The sequence below is a fragment of the Xiphophorus hellerii genome, chromosome 2 (genome assembly GCF_003331165.1).
Source record: "Xiphophorus hellerii strain 12219 chromosome 2, Xiphophorus_hellerii-4.1, whole genome shotgun sequence".
Lineage (NCBI taxonomy): Eukaryota > Metazoa > Chordata > Actinopteri > Cyprinodontiformes > Poeciliidae > Xiphophorus > Xiphophorus hellerii.
Genome location: NC_045673.1, coordinates 19,889,882 through 19,902,366, shown reverse-complemented (window position 1 = coordinate 19,902,366; position 12,485 = coordinate 19,889,882). Strand labels below are relative to the sequence as shown.

The 12,485-nt window shown below is 36.4% G+C and overlaps 1 protein-coding gene across 10 annotated transcripts in view; it reads left to right on the top strand.

Annotated features, from left to right (window-relative positions):
- ppfibp2b (PPFIA binding protein 2b) overlaps positions 1–12,485 on the top strand; it is a 75,581-nt gene that overhangs the window by 26,311 nt on the left and 36,785 nt on the right. For 8 of the 10 annotated variants that reach the window (XM_032586819.1, XM_032586870.1, XM_032586829.1 and 5 more), the window contains exons 4-5: positions 8,072–8,158; positions 10,727–10,840. In XM_032586819.1, coding sequence (XP_032442710.1) covers positions 8,072–8,158; positions 10,727–10,840 — 201 coding nt within the window. Of the gene's footprint in view, positions 1–1,317; positions 1,612–8,071; positions 8,159–8,875; positions 9,020–10,726; positions 10,841–12,485 lie in introns of those variants that run through there. The other 2 variants (XM_032586878.1, XM_032586887.1) reach the window with 2 other exon arrangements.

Here is a 12,485-nt window from a genome sequence, read left to right as displayed (position 1 = left end):
ACAGTGTAGGTATTTTGGCAGATTCGTCTTTACAGAATGGATTAATTCAGACATTTAAGGGTTTTGAGGATGGACAGCTTGCTTACGGTCATTTCACAACATCTCATTCTTTAGAATTAAGTTTGGGTTTTTGACATCAGCCGTTGTTTAGCCTTTTAGAAGGGAATTTGCTGGAATGCTTTGGATCACTGTCCTGCAGCATAAACCTAAGTGTACTTGAGCTTAAGCTCATGAACTTATGACCAGAAATTAGCCTTGTTTCCATCAAGGTTCTTTTTAATGCGCATTTTAAAGTATGGAAAAGGTTGAGATCAATTGCGGCTGAAATAGTTTCATTTCAATGTTTATATGTTAATGGCACAATGAGTATTCTCTCTTTAGTTTGTTGAATATTAATTTAACCAAATGAAAATGAAATTCAATTTAACTTTATTATCTTAATTCAAAAAAATTAGTAAAAAAAAGATTCTGACAGGTATTTTTTATTGTCTGTCAAAATAAAAAGTTTTATTTGCTGTCCCAACAACAAATAAATAAAACAACAAATAAATTTGGCAAATGTATTAACTAGCCAAATTATTAAGCAATTTTTACTTAGTTCTGAAGAATAACTCATAAACCTACAACAAATAATTTTCTTCTGTTAAATATATTACAGTTCGATTGCAAAAATGTATGCTACCAAAGATAAATTTTCTGCTTTGTTTTTCTATTTGATGAGCATAAATTACTTGTAATCTGCTGCTTTTTGCTTGTGGTGCATTCATTCATTATCTGTACATGTTTGTTGTCATGAAAAGTGGCGTACATTGTTTTGATGAATGTGTCTGCAAAATATACAGGAAATGGGACCCCAGGCTAATGGTTTTAAACAAAAAGAAAAAAAAAATATGATGAGACGCAGAGACGCACAGATGGGGGTCGACACAGGAGACTGCTTTAAAGTCTTCTAGCACCGTGACTACAACTTGATTCAATGGGGAAGAGAAACTTGGTGTGTTTGTTTGTGCGCATGAGTCTGTTGCTGCTTTGTTCGCTTTTCTGGCATCCGATGGGCCCAAACTCAAGAACAGATGACAGAGAGACTGAGGAAAAACCCTCCCACTTACCCCCTCCTCTCTGGACTCGGCCATTTGGCTGTCAGACGGACCTCGGTAGAAAGAGAGAGAAAAAAATAGGGTAAGCAATTCTAAAATGAAGAAAGAAAGGGGGACAGAGGAGGAAGGGTTTGTCCACTGGAAAAGAATGATTATTCTTTCAGAAACTTTGGAATGAAGAGTAGTTTCTAAGGAGAGAGAGAAAAAGAGTAATGTTGAGGAGAGAAAGGAAGGAGAGAATAACGGGAAGGGGTGAAGGAGAGGGGAGTTGTCCCTCTCAGGAGGCAGAGATCATAAAATCCCTCCTCCTCCACAGCTGTGAACATTGCAGCAGTAAACAAATGCTATACAGCGGTTAGTGACTTCACTTTTACTTTTTTTTTTTACTTGGATGAATTGCACACACAAACTTAAAACGCGTGCAGAAACAGAAGAAAAAAAGTCAGGCCAGTGATGGGCTGGGAGCATGGACACTCCCATTGATTTCTACAGACACTTCTCTTGGCTCAAAAAGGTGAGGGCTGCGTCCTTTTCATGTTTGTGTTTTTCATGTCTGTCATGCACATTCCACATAATTAATTTTGCAATCTGTGCATGCCTGGAAGGAGTTTTCTTATAGGCAACAAACAGGAAAAGTACTGCTAAAAAGGGAAAGTAGAAACTCTTTTGCAAAAGTTCGGGAGTTGTTGATCTACTTAGGATGCATGTCATTGTCCTGATTGTATTGTGTTCTTTCCTGGCAACATACTGATGTAATTTCCCTTACAATCCAAAAGCAGAGCTACATCTCTTAGTTGCAGTGGCTTTATGAAGACACTCTTCACATGGTTTTGGTATCAGATTAGAAGCATTATCTGTCAGCTGATGGCTGTTGACGGTGCTGCGACTGATTCTGCAGGATTTAATCAGAGGGAATGTGCCATGTGAGATTTTATCAGTGGTTAAGAAATGTAATTGAATGTTTAACTGATAGAAATGTTTGACCACAGTTTATGCTGTATGTTGTGCTGTCATGAGTTGTATAATCAGTCCTTCCTCTATGTAACTTGGTGTGATAGTTTTTAACTACCCCTAATTTTGATATTCCGTGCTTCAAATTAAACAGATTGTCTTGTAATTTTAAAAGAGGTGTTTTTAACATCTTTTTTTCATACAATTTTTTACTTTTTTATTCTAGTCGTTTATCAGCCCTGTCATATTTCATTTTGTGCCCACTCTTTTAATTTTATTTATGCAGGTTTGTCCAATTGAGATTGCATATGCTTTTTAGAGTGACACCTGGCCAGAACTGCTGCAACACAGTTTAAGTACAAAGGTCACACTGCAGAGTAGGAAATCATATTGTGCACAGCTAATCTAGACTCCAGACATTCGAGTTGGGTTTTAAATTGATGAGGGGAATTATTTGCATTATTTATTTTTTTGCAGTTAAACCAAACAGAGACTTCAATTTATTTGACCTCAGTGGCTGAACAGATTTCTTTGGGTGAAAAAATAGGGGAGCAGAAACTAGTGTGAATGCCGACTTTCAAAAGTTGGGAAACAACTGCTTTGCTTGCTCCATTGTTCAAGTGCCTATGCACATAAATGCGTATCTCACTTCTCACTCACGTCACCTGGATAAATAATTGTGACATCCAAAGATTCCAGCTATTGTCAATATATGCTTTATCCATCACGAGTGGGTTGAAATTGGGAATTTCTAACAGTAAGTGGGTCAAGAGGCAGGGTGGATTCTCACCAGGATATCACAGGGTAAAACAGACACACGAGAGTCAGGACCAACAACTCTGTGCAAACTAATACCCAAAAGTTTAGCAAGAACAGTAAACCTAATATGCCATATTACCCGGAGAGAACTCATATGTTCATGGTAAGATCATGCAAACTTCTTATGTGTTAACCACACACTGCTGATGTGCTGAAACAAACAAACACAAGAAAACAAAAGTTTATATAACCACAGAAAATAGTAAAATTACCTTTGGATGTGGTTTCTTTTTTTAGTTTGGTGGTTTCGGACTATGCATTTAAAGCATTTAAAAGGTCCCTGTCTTTTCTTTCCAAAGACCAGAGATATTTTTTCACTGAAATCATTAAAAGTAGGTGTGTGCTTCACTCTGTCATGCATTCTTAGACACTAGTCTCATAAACTGAGTTCCACCCTCTTTAGCAGTTGAAACTGGTAGGTCCCCATATATTTTTCCTATGAAGTACTTTATATCTATGCAGTGAGAATATGTGGAACCTTAACTTACTTTACCCTGAGTGGAAACTAGTCATCATAAAGCAGATCAAAAATGGACTTCAAACAACCGACCCCTGTCCATTGGTCCAATTTACTGAAACTTGGAAAAAGATATAGTCAATTTTTACTTTGTCTCCTGACATTTGGAATGATCATGACAAAACTGTCTGCTGTCAAAGTAGAGGAGCTTTCTCTTTTATTTCTGATATGACAGTTTATTTTATTCCAAAAATACATTTTCCAGGAGATCCGGAGTCACACTCTTCATATTACTTTTTATAGTTTTTATTCATCCCTGCATCCAAAACTAAAACCATTTCTAGTGTTGTTGTTAAACATGTTGTACAAATTGTGGGAGTCAATAAAGTGAGTCATAGTGGTTAGTCTATTTTGGAAATACAAATATACATGTGCGTCACTACTTCCCCTAACTGGTACAACTTTGTTGAATTTTGCTGAAAATACCCTGATAACACAGAGCTAAATTCCAACTAATTTTCTGTGAATAGCTTTATAGAATTCGAACAGTGTTACAAACACTGACAAGAGAAAGATTTCACACATTTACTTTTGATGTGTCCACTTCTTTTCCTTTCATTCTCACATGAGGCGTTGACAGAGAGATAAAAACAGGCTGGCCTGCTTTCCGTTATCAGCCCTTTCAAGTACTGTGTCACCATCCTTAAATGGTTTTGCCTCTCTGGAGTCTGATTGGAAAGTCAGCGATTACAGGAGATCTTCCAGTTGAGCAACTTACCAGAAGTTATAATGTAGCATTACTGCAAAACTAAATTTAAACTTGAGACGTAAGACTGACTTAAAGAAATTATGTTTCAATATATAATTCCTTGTGCCAGTCTCTTGGTGTTTGATCACAGTGTGATGACAGGTTCATTTAATCACATCAGAAGGCTAAATCAGACCTTTCTGACCTCAACTGCAGATGATGCATCAAAAATTACATTCAGTTTTTAAGGTACTTTGTCTTTTCTTTAACACACAATAAGTCATTGCAGAAGTAATTTGTTCTTGCGGCTACATTGCTTGGAATAAAGGTTCAAGAATTAATATGTCTGTTAAGGACTTGCAAACATTCTTGACAGATGTTGCTCTGTATTAGAAACGAGAAAGCAGTTTGGCTCAGGTGGAAAACAAAGACGTTTTCAAAACTGCGTCATTGGTGTGATGGCAGGAAGGGTCAGCCACACATTTTATGTCTCTGACTTTCATATCAAGTCCTGGACTGTCACAAATAATTATGATGGAGCATCAAAATGTAGTTCAGCTGTAAAATGTATTATATGTATATGCATAATGTGGTACATGAAGGCTGTTGTAAATACTGATGAACAGCATTTTGTCATTTGCCGTGGCTGAATGTTACTTGCATCTCATCAAAAGGACCAAGGTATTTTCCCACAATTTCCAGTGCTGAATTGAAGCGACTGCATGCTTTGCACCAGTTCTTTGTGATTCCACGGCTGCAAGTTCTGGTTCTGGCACCAATAGGCTGGTCTCTCTGTTTCCATCAACCTGGAAACGGAGAGGAAATTTCTTATCTCACCAGGAATTTTAGGTGGTCTTTTTGAGACTAGTAAACAGTCACAATTCTTAGTACCTTGTTTATATAGATATTTCTAAATTTGGAATTAAGGCTATTTATTGAGATCACCATATACTTCAGATATTTCCACTGCATCCATAAATGCCATCTTCAACTTGTTCTGACAGTTTTTGTTGTTATTTTACAATCAGTTAGTGTTGAGTATCTTGCTTTATATGTATTGAGGGTCCTCTTTCTACAAGCTTGCTGGTACCGATCAATTCAGAGATCAGCTGATTGGGATAATAGAACCTTCACAATGTCTGCAGTTTTTAGTAAATTATGTTGGCATCTTTTTGTGCTTCAGAGAAACGCTTTGTACAACAGTAGGAGGATCAAACATGTTATACAAGAGAGTAGTGGTGTAATAATGTAGCTTCTAGGTTGCAGTGATGTCAGTAATGCGTTACTGACGTCGGACCACTTTTTTCAGTAACGGATAATCTAACGTGTTGCTATTTCATATCCAGTAGTCAGAATACAGTTATCAAAATCATTTTGCGTTACTGTGCGTTACTATTTTCTTTTGGAATTCAATTTTATTTCCTCTACGCGCCTTGTCGAGTGATTGCCGTTTTTATGCGACATTATCAGCAGCAACAGAAATGTAAACAATGGAGGGAAGAGGGAGATGCACAAAATCCTTCTTAGAGTTTTCCAGACAATAGTGGACCACACAAAAACATCCACAAATTACTAACGTTTTTTTTTTTGTATTGTAACCATTAAAAAATCTCCATTTCAGTTCAACCTTATAATTGGAGACACATTGTTGATGTAACCATTATAAAATAGCTTACAATTAAGTATTGGCAAAGATCAATGTTATTTTCACAGCGTTGTTGTTAGCAGCTGCTGACAGTAACTAAAAAAGTTACTTTTAATGTAACTTAGTTACTTTCCAAATCAAGCAGTCAGCAGTTTAACTGAGTTACTTTTTCAAGGAGTAATCAGTAACCCGATTAAAGTTACTTTTTCAAAGTAACTATGCCATCACTGCTCTCGGGTTATAGAAAACCAAACCTTGTAGAACAAGTTTAAAACTAGCTCTGGCACCAGCCCTGGTATAGCAATGTAACTATTTTGGTGGTAAAACTTTAATTTTCATCGAACGCTTGAACAAAACCGCTGACTTGCTTTTGAACTCCACACCATCTGTAGGTTGAGCCCAACCACGGCATGAAGATAGCTCAGTTCACCCAGGATGTTGTTCTTTTAGTCATGGTCCATGTCTCTTTACATTAGCTGAAGGTTTTACAATGCCTTAACCATTTACTCGAGAGCTTTGTTTTTCAACTTAGCTCAGAGAGACTGCAGCTGCTCCCTCATAACTACAGACAAATTACCCATTGTCTTTTCCATTCTGGTCACTTGAAACCAAACAAACATTTAAAATTCCTCCACTTGAGGTAAAGTCCTAGCCCATTTGGTGCACAACCCTCGCCTCTCTGGTTTAAGAAATGTAGCATTTAGGATTTTTCACAAATAAGTCTTCAATAATAATAATAATAATAATAATAATAAAAGGAATACATCCAACATTTCCTTCCATCTAAACTTGAGTAATTGTTTGAAAAAGTGAAAGATAAAAAAGGACTACATAAAGATGTCTTATAATATCTAGCCCTTGATTAGGATTGATTAATGGGCTAAACAAGGCTAACTTTTAAAGTCTTAAGTTAAATTTGGATCGAACTTATGGCCTTAAATTTTTCTGGATTAAATAAGACCTCAAAATATTATCAGCATAGATAGTGTTATTATCCTCCTAATAAAGCTAGACTAACAATAACTCAGAGCAGCAATGCAAGTAGTAAAGAGATCCACAGTGTAGCTGTCGGTTACCGTGGAAACTGAAGCCAGACTAGTGGACAGACGTCACTGGCCAAGCAGATGTACTGATTACTCATGGAAGTCATCCTGTAACTTGGGCAAAGGGTTGCGAAATGAGAGAAGGGCTTCTCCTGTCCAAAGTCTAGTTTTATATAATCCCGTAAATGAAGACGACTACTTCTAATATTATGGACATGTAAAGATTTGATTTGATTATTATGTTTTTATTTATATGAAATGCCAAATAAATTTCTTCTTATTAGTTAAAGTTGTGAGCTTATATGTTTTCTGTAGCTCTAAAGCTGATAGAAGCCAAAAGCGTCTTATTTCCAGTTTCTTTTGGAAACACACTTTTGGAAAATCCCTGTTGACAGTGACAGTTGAGAAAGTAGCAGCTTTAGACCAAAAAGACTGCGTAATCTGAAAAGAAATACAAACTGGTCCAGCTCTTCATCTGCAGTTACTTTGCTTGAGTTTCATTTTCAACTCCTGAGTTGTTAAAACTGTAATTCTGGTGAGAACTGGGGGAGATTCTGACCCAGAGTGTCTCTTCCTTTTGTACTGGAGTAGATGCTATAGAAGCCTTTTCTATTTCTAGATAAGAGCCTGATGCAGCTTCTTTTCCTGCTCTTTTCCTGTTTCGCCATGGGGCTTGAAATATATCCATAACAGTTTATATAAGATATGTTTTGTTCCACTCAAAGGTCAGTGGTGAAATCAGAGAGGTCTTATGAAAGTTTTATCGCAAGCCTCAGTGACAGTGTGGGTCCGTTTTGAGATAAATGAGACTCAGATGAGTCAGATGATGTTTCATAGGAATGCATCATGTGGTTTAAACAAGGGCCACTCCGTGAGCTCTTTATGTAAATCTCAGCAACAGTAACCTTAAAAAGTGAGTGTAAAACCGCAAATGGATTCAGATTGTTTTTCAAATTGTAAAACATGGGTGCGCTGCAGAAATCACCAATATAGTAAGTAATATTTCTACACAATAGATGATTGAAAGTCCAAATTTAGACAATTTATAATGTAGTACTTAACATAGCAACTCATGGGCTCATATTTGCAGAACTTTTTAAAATAAATTTTCTGAAGAAATAGCCTCCAGCATGTATTGCAGCTACTTCTCCATTTCTGGTATGTTTGTATGTTGGGTGGAAAACCTTAGGACTTCATCAGAAAATTCAAAGTCAATGTCAATTTTTGGCATACTCTTGGTATGCAACTACTCATTCTTCCTCCTTAAGCTTCCTATTAATCTGCATGTTTTTTCTTGTGCGTTGTGTCCAGGTGAGCCTCTGTACTCCAGCCAACAATGAAACCTATCAGGAACGACTACTTCGACTAGAAGGAGACAAGGAATCTCTGGTGCTGCAGGTCAGAGCAAATCTTTTTCAGTAATTTTAAATGTTAATGAAACAATATACAAAATGTTTCATCTCCTGTTTGTTTTCAAATGGTAATTTAAATAATTAAAATTAACTTCTGGCAGGATTTTGCTATCATTCCAGCTGTTATAGTTTATAATCAAAGAACTCCAGATATTTCGTGTTACTTCATTACAAATCAAGCTCAGACACTTTCACAACCACATGTGAAAACTGACAACTTCTACGGCAACTATAAATGTCAACACTGTAAAACTTAGGCACGGGATGATTACGGGTCTCAGAACTATGTGATGTCAACAGGTTCTCTATGCGCTCAGATCAGTTTAATAGCTAGTTCAGGCAGCTGTGATCTCCAGAGTATGTCTTTAATTCCTCAAATTTAATTAGCTGTTATGAAGCTGCTCCTCAGGCTGCCTTTTCCTGTCTGTGTTTGTTTTGCTCTTTGAAAAGCACCTTTTTTTCTGCAACGCTCTCACTCGATTGAACGACCCCAGCTCACAAAGCTATCATAAAGTTTATATCTCATTCCTTGCCGCCACCTCTCCCCCACATGCACACCTACTTGTTACACATTCCTCATCTGACATCAACTCTGATTGGCTGATAACCAAGGATGACCGGGGCTTCTGTGTCTTTGACGGAGGATTTAATTGGCTGTTGACAGTTTGTCCTTCTTGTGGGGTTTCCGCTTAACTTTCTCCTTACCTGTTTCAGCCTCAGGACTGCATATGTGAGGTGTAGCTCTGCTTCAACATTTATTTCTCTCTGTGTTAGCGGACATACAGTCTGTGGTTGGGTTATGACGTCCGCGTTGTAATAAGGAACTATTTCTTTGTGTTCACCGGAGGTAAGACGTTGTACTTTAAACTTCCTACTTACACTTCATGCAGTCCTGCTAAAGGTGTTTGAAGTAGTTCTTGTTTTGGTGATAAGATACATTCATTTTAATTATTGGGTGCCTGTGATTTACATGATTGTGTGCCTAGTAGTGTTTTAAAAGCAACTCATTGCTTTTATTCACTTGCATTTGGCACATTGTTGGAAAGGAGGGGTAGTTAGATCATTTAACGCGTGTTGAGTGAAAAAGTTGGCTGTGAGACAAGACATGACTGCAGGGCTGAAAGTCAGAGAAGTGACAGAGAATCAGCTGCTGTCAGATGGATTTAGCACACTGCGGTAATAAAAGAAGGGTTAAAGTGTGTTTGGCAGGAGGTAAATGTGTTGTCTGGGAGATTATAGTAACTGTGAAACGCATTCCTGAGTGACAAGTTGCTAAGTAAATGGATGTTGCTGTGGAGCTGAATGTTGAGATATGCCAGTATGAATGTGTAGTGTTTACGGAAAGTGTGTTGGAGGGAAAAAGTTTCTAACTTCATAGATATAGAGCCTTTTAGAATAACTCCTACCATTTGAACTTTTCCACACTTTGTCACATCGCAACAACAAACTTCAAAGTATTTTCTTAACGTTTGATGTGGTAGACCTATAAACTCACAAAGTGAAAGGAAAATGATGCATGTTTTTTCAAGTCTCCTGAGTCAATGTTTTACAGAAACATTTTATTTTGCAGTAGTTTGTAAGTCTTTTGGGTTACATTTCTACCAGACTGACAGATTTTACCTTCCTCTGTGCAAAATTCCTCGACCTCCTCGACTGGACGGATAAAATTGCTGTAAACAAACCTGAATTGTTTTCAGTCTGGTCTTTAAATAGATCATTCTAGCACAAAAATATACTTTGATCTCCAATGTGGGGTGTCCATTCGTGGCCTTTGGTAGGGTTTTGTGCAGACTGGGACCATAATAAAATAAATTGTATGTATTTGTTCTTTCCATTCAGTTTAGTTAGAGGTGAATTGAGCCCCATGGCAATAACTCTTAAAGTTGGGTAGAGAGCCTACTGTGGGATGTCGGATACAAAAGTCAGGGATCTTATTCTGATTCCTAGAAATTAAACATTGTTATGGTTATTGTGGCTGTCAATACTCTCTTTTTACCCCTTTTTTTATATCAACTTATTTATTACGAGTTTTCATTTTTGTCTAAAGCTATTGGTGAAAGAAACATATCTTCTTTGTTCCAAAAACAAATATATATATATTTTAAAAAATGCAGGTTGAATTGAAAATGTTTTTATAATAAATCATTTGATTATAACAATGCAAATTTTAATATTGTTAAAATTTGCTATTGTTTTATTTGGTGGTGAAAAATAACAAGGAAATTCTGGATTAATGCACAACATGATGCTATGAACATGTTGTTTATGTTTTTCATTGTTATCCAAAGCTGCAGACGCACCTTTGCGGGATGCACTTTATTTTAGTAACTATTTTGGCTTTTATCTTGTACTATTAAAGTTATCTGGAAAAGTTCTAAAGATGAAAATCACACTATCCCAGTCAATTGCTGAGTAATCCTGACTAACTTTTGAGTACTGCTTGAAGGCTTGAAGTAATCGCGGTTGGGATTTAAAGTGAACTTCACTGTTATTTTGTGGTTCTTAAGGAGAAAAATGGAAAGCCTCCATCTTAAAGGATTTTGTTCTCCAACAGGTAAGCGTTTTGACGGACCAAGTTGAGGCTCAGGGAGAGAAAATCAGAGACTTGGAAACTTCTTTGGAAGAGCATCGACAGAAATTGGCTTCCACAGAGGAGATGCTGCAACAGGTAAAACATGTAAAAAAAAATAACATACTATTTGCTGTAAATTTTAACATTTGCAAAAAATCTCATTTTGTTATCTGATGGTATCTAATATTCTAAATAAATTAAAGCATGGCTTATAATATTGCTGCCCATGTTACATGACTGATGTGTAAAATGCATCCTATTAAATGTGATTATTATTTAATGTCATGTTAGTCAGTCACCTTATGTTTAACTTTTTGTGATTGCTGGTATGTTTATTGTTTTTAATCCAACAAAAAAGAGTAAACTATGTTTGTTTGAAATTCTAAGTCAAGAAAAGTTAACCATGGAGCAGAACTACTGATAGTATCAGTATTTGGGCGGCACATAACTCAACGGCACTATGTTTACCTGCATACCCTGCCAGCCAGCTGGAGATCACAATCACATCCATCTTGCACAGCTTCAACCTGAATGTTTGTGGTTAAAGCACCTTCTTTTATGGCCTTTTAGATGTCCTACGTTTACAGCTACGCACGCCTCCAGTACCGATATCTAAAACATGCCACGGCTGCAAGTACAGATCTGCCGTAATCAACAGAATGCCAGCGCTAACGATCTAGATTTAGCTCCACTAACCGAAACTTGCAGCTGAAGTCTATGACTTTCTTTTTAGTTTCTAAATATGTTGTGGCAATATCCATATGTGCGATGTTGATATAGAAAAAAACTTCAGAATGCAACAAGTTCCAAATCTGATTAATTTACACTTTGTATTGAATATTTGTGGTTTTTCAGAATATCATCGCAATAGCTGTTCTCAACTGATCCACGTTTCCAACATCCCAAAAAGTGTGATGGACAAGATGAGAGGCGGATAATTTACTTTTGATACCAGTTGCAATATTTAGCAATAAGATTGTGTACCATCAATAATTAGCATTACTTGCTATACTAGTTAATTTGCTTCATACGTTAGTAAATGATTTTAAAATAGTTATATGTAACATAGAATTTTCTTTAAGCTCATACATGTCTTAATTATTTTAAAATATTTTAAAATGTCTTTAATTTGAAATTACTGAAACTTTCAGAAACCCTGGGTCAAGCTTTCATAGATAAACTTCACTATGAAGGAAAAATAATTAAAGCTAGATTACAAACATAACAGTCATACTGGTGTTAATTAAAACCTGATATCTCGTCTATGGCAGCTGACGAACTGAATGGCTAAACGTTGGTGCTGAAGGTTTCAGCTCGGGGAGGAAATTAATAAATAAAGGAGTGGCAGTTTGTTTTATTGCTTATTCCAGTTTGTCTTTACCTCCTTTGACTCCTATCCTCCAAGCTGATGTAAGTCGGGTTAAACCAAGTAGGTTAAACAAGTCAAAGCTCAACAGTTTCCTGGAGTGAATGAGACAACATTTGTCTGACCTAAAGCAAACTAAAAATGAAGGTAACCTGTCTTGTAATGCTAGCATGGTTGGTAATATTAAAATTGCATCGTTTAATATTGTAATCAATCAGCCAGTCAATCAAACATTATATGACACACCTAACCCATTAATACCTCAGTTTATATACAATTCTATCTTTTTTTTTTTTTTTTTTTTTTGCTGTCAAACAGATTTAAATTAAGTTGAGATTAACTTGAATGTATCACATATATTATGCCTAAATTTAG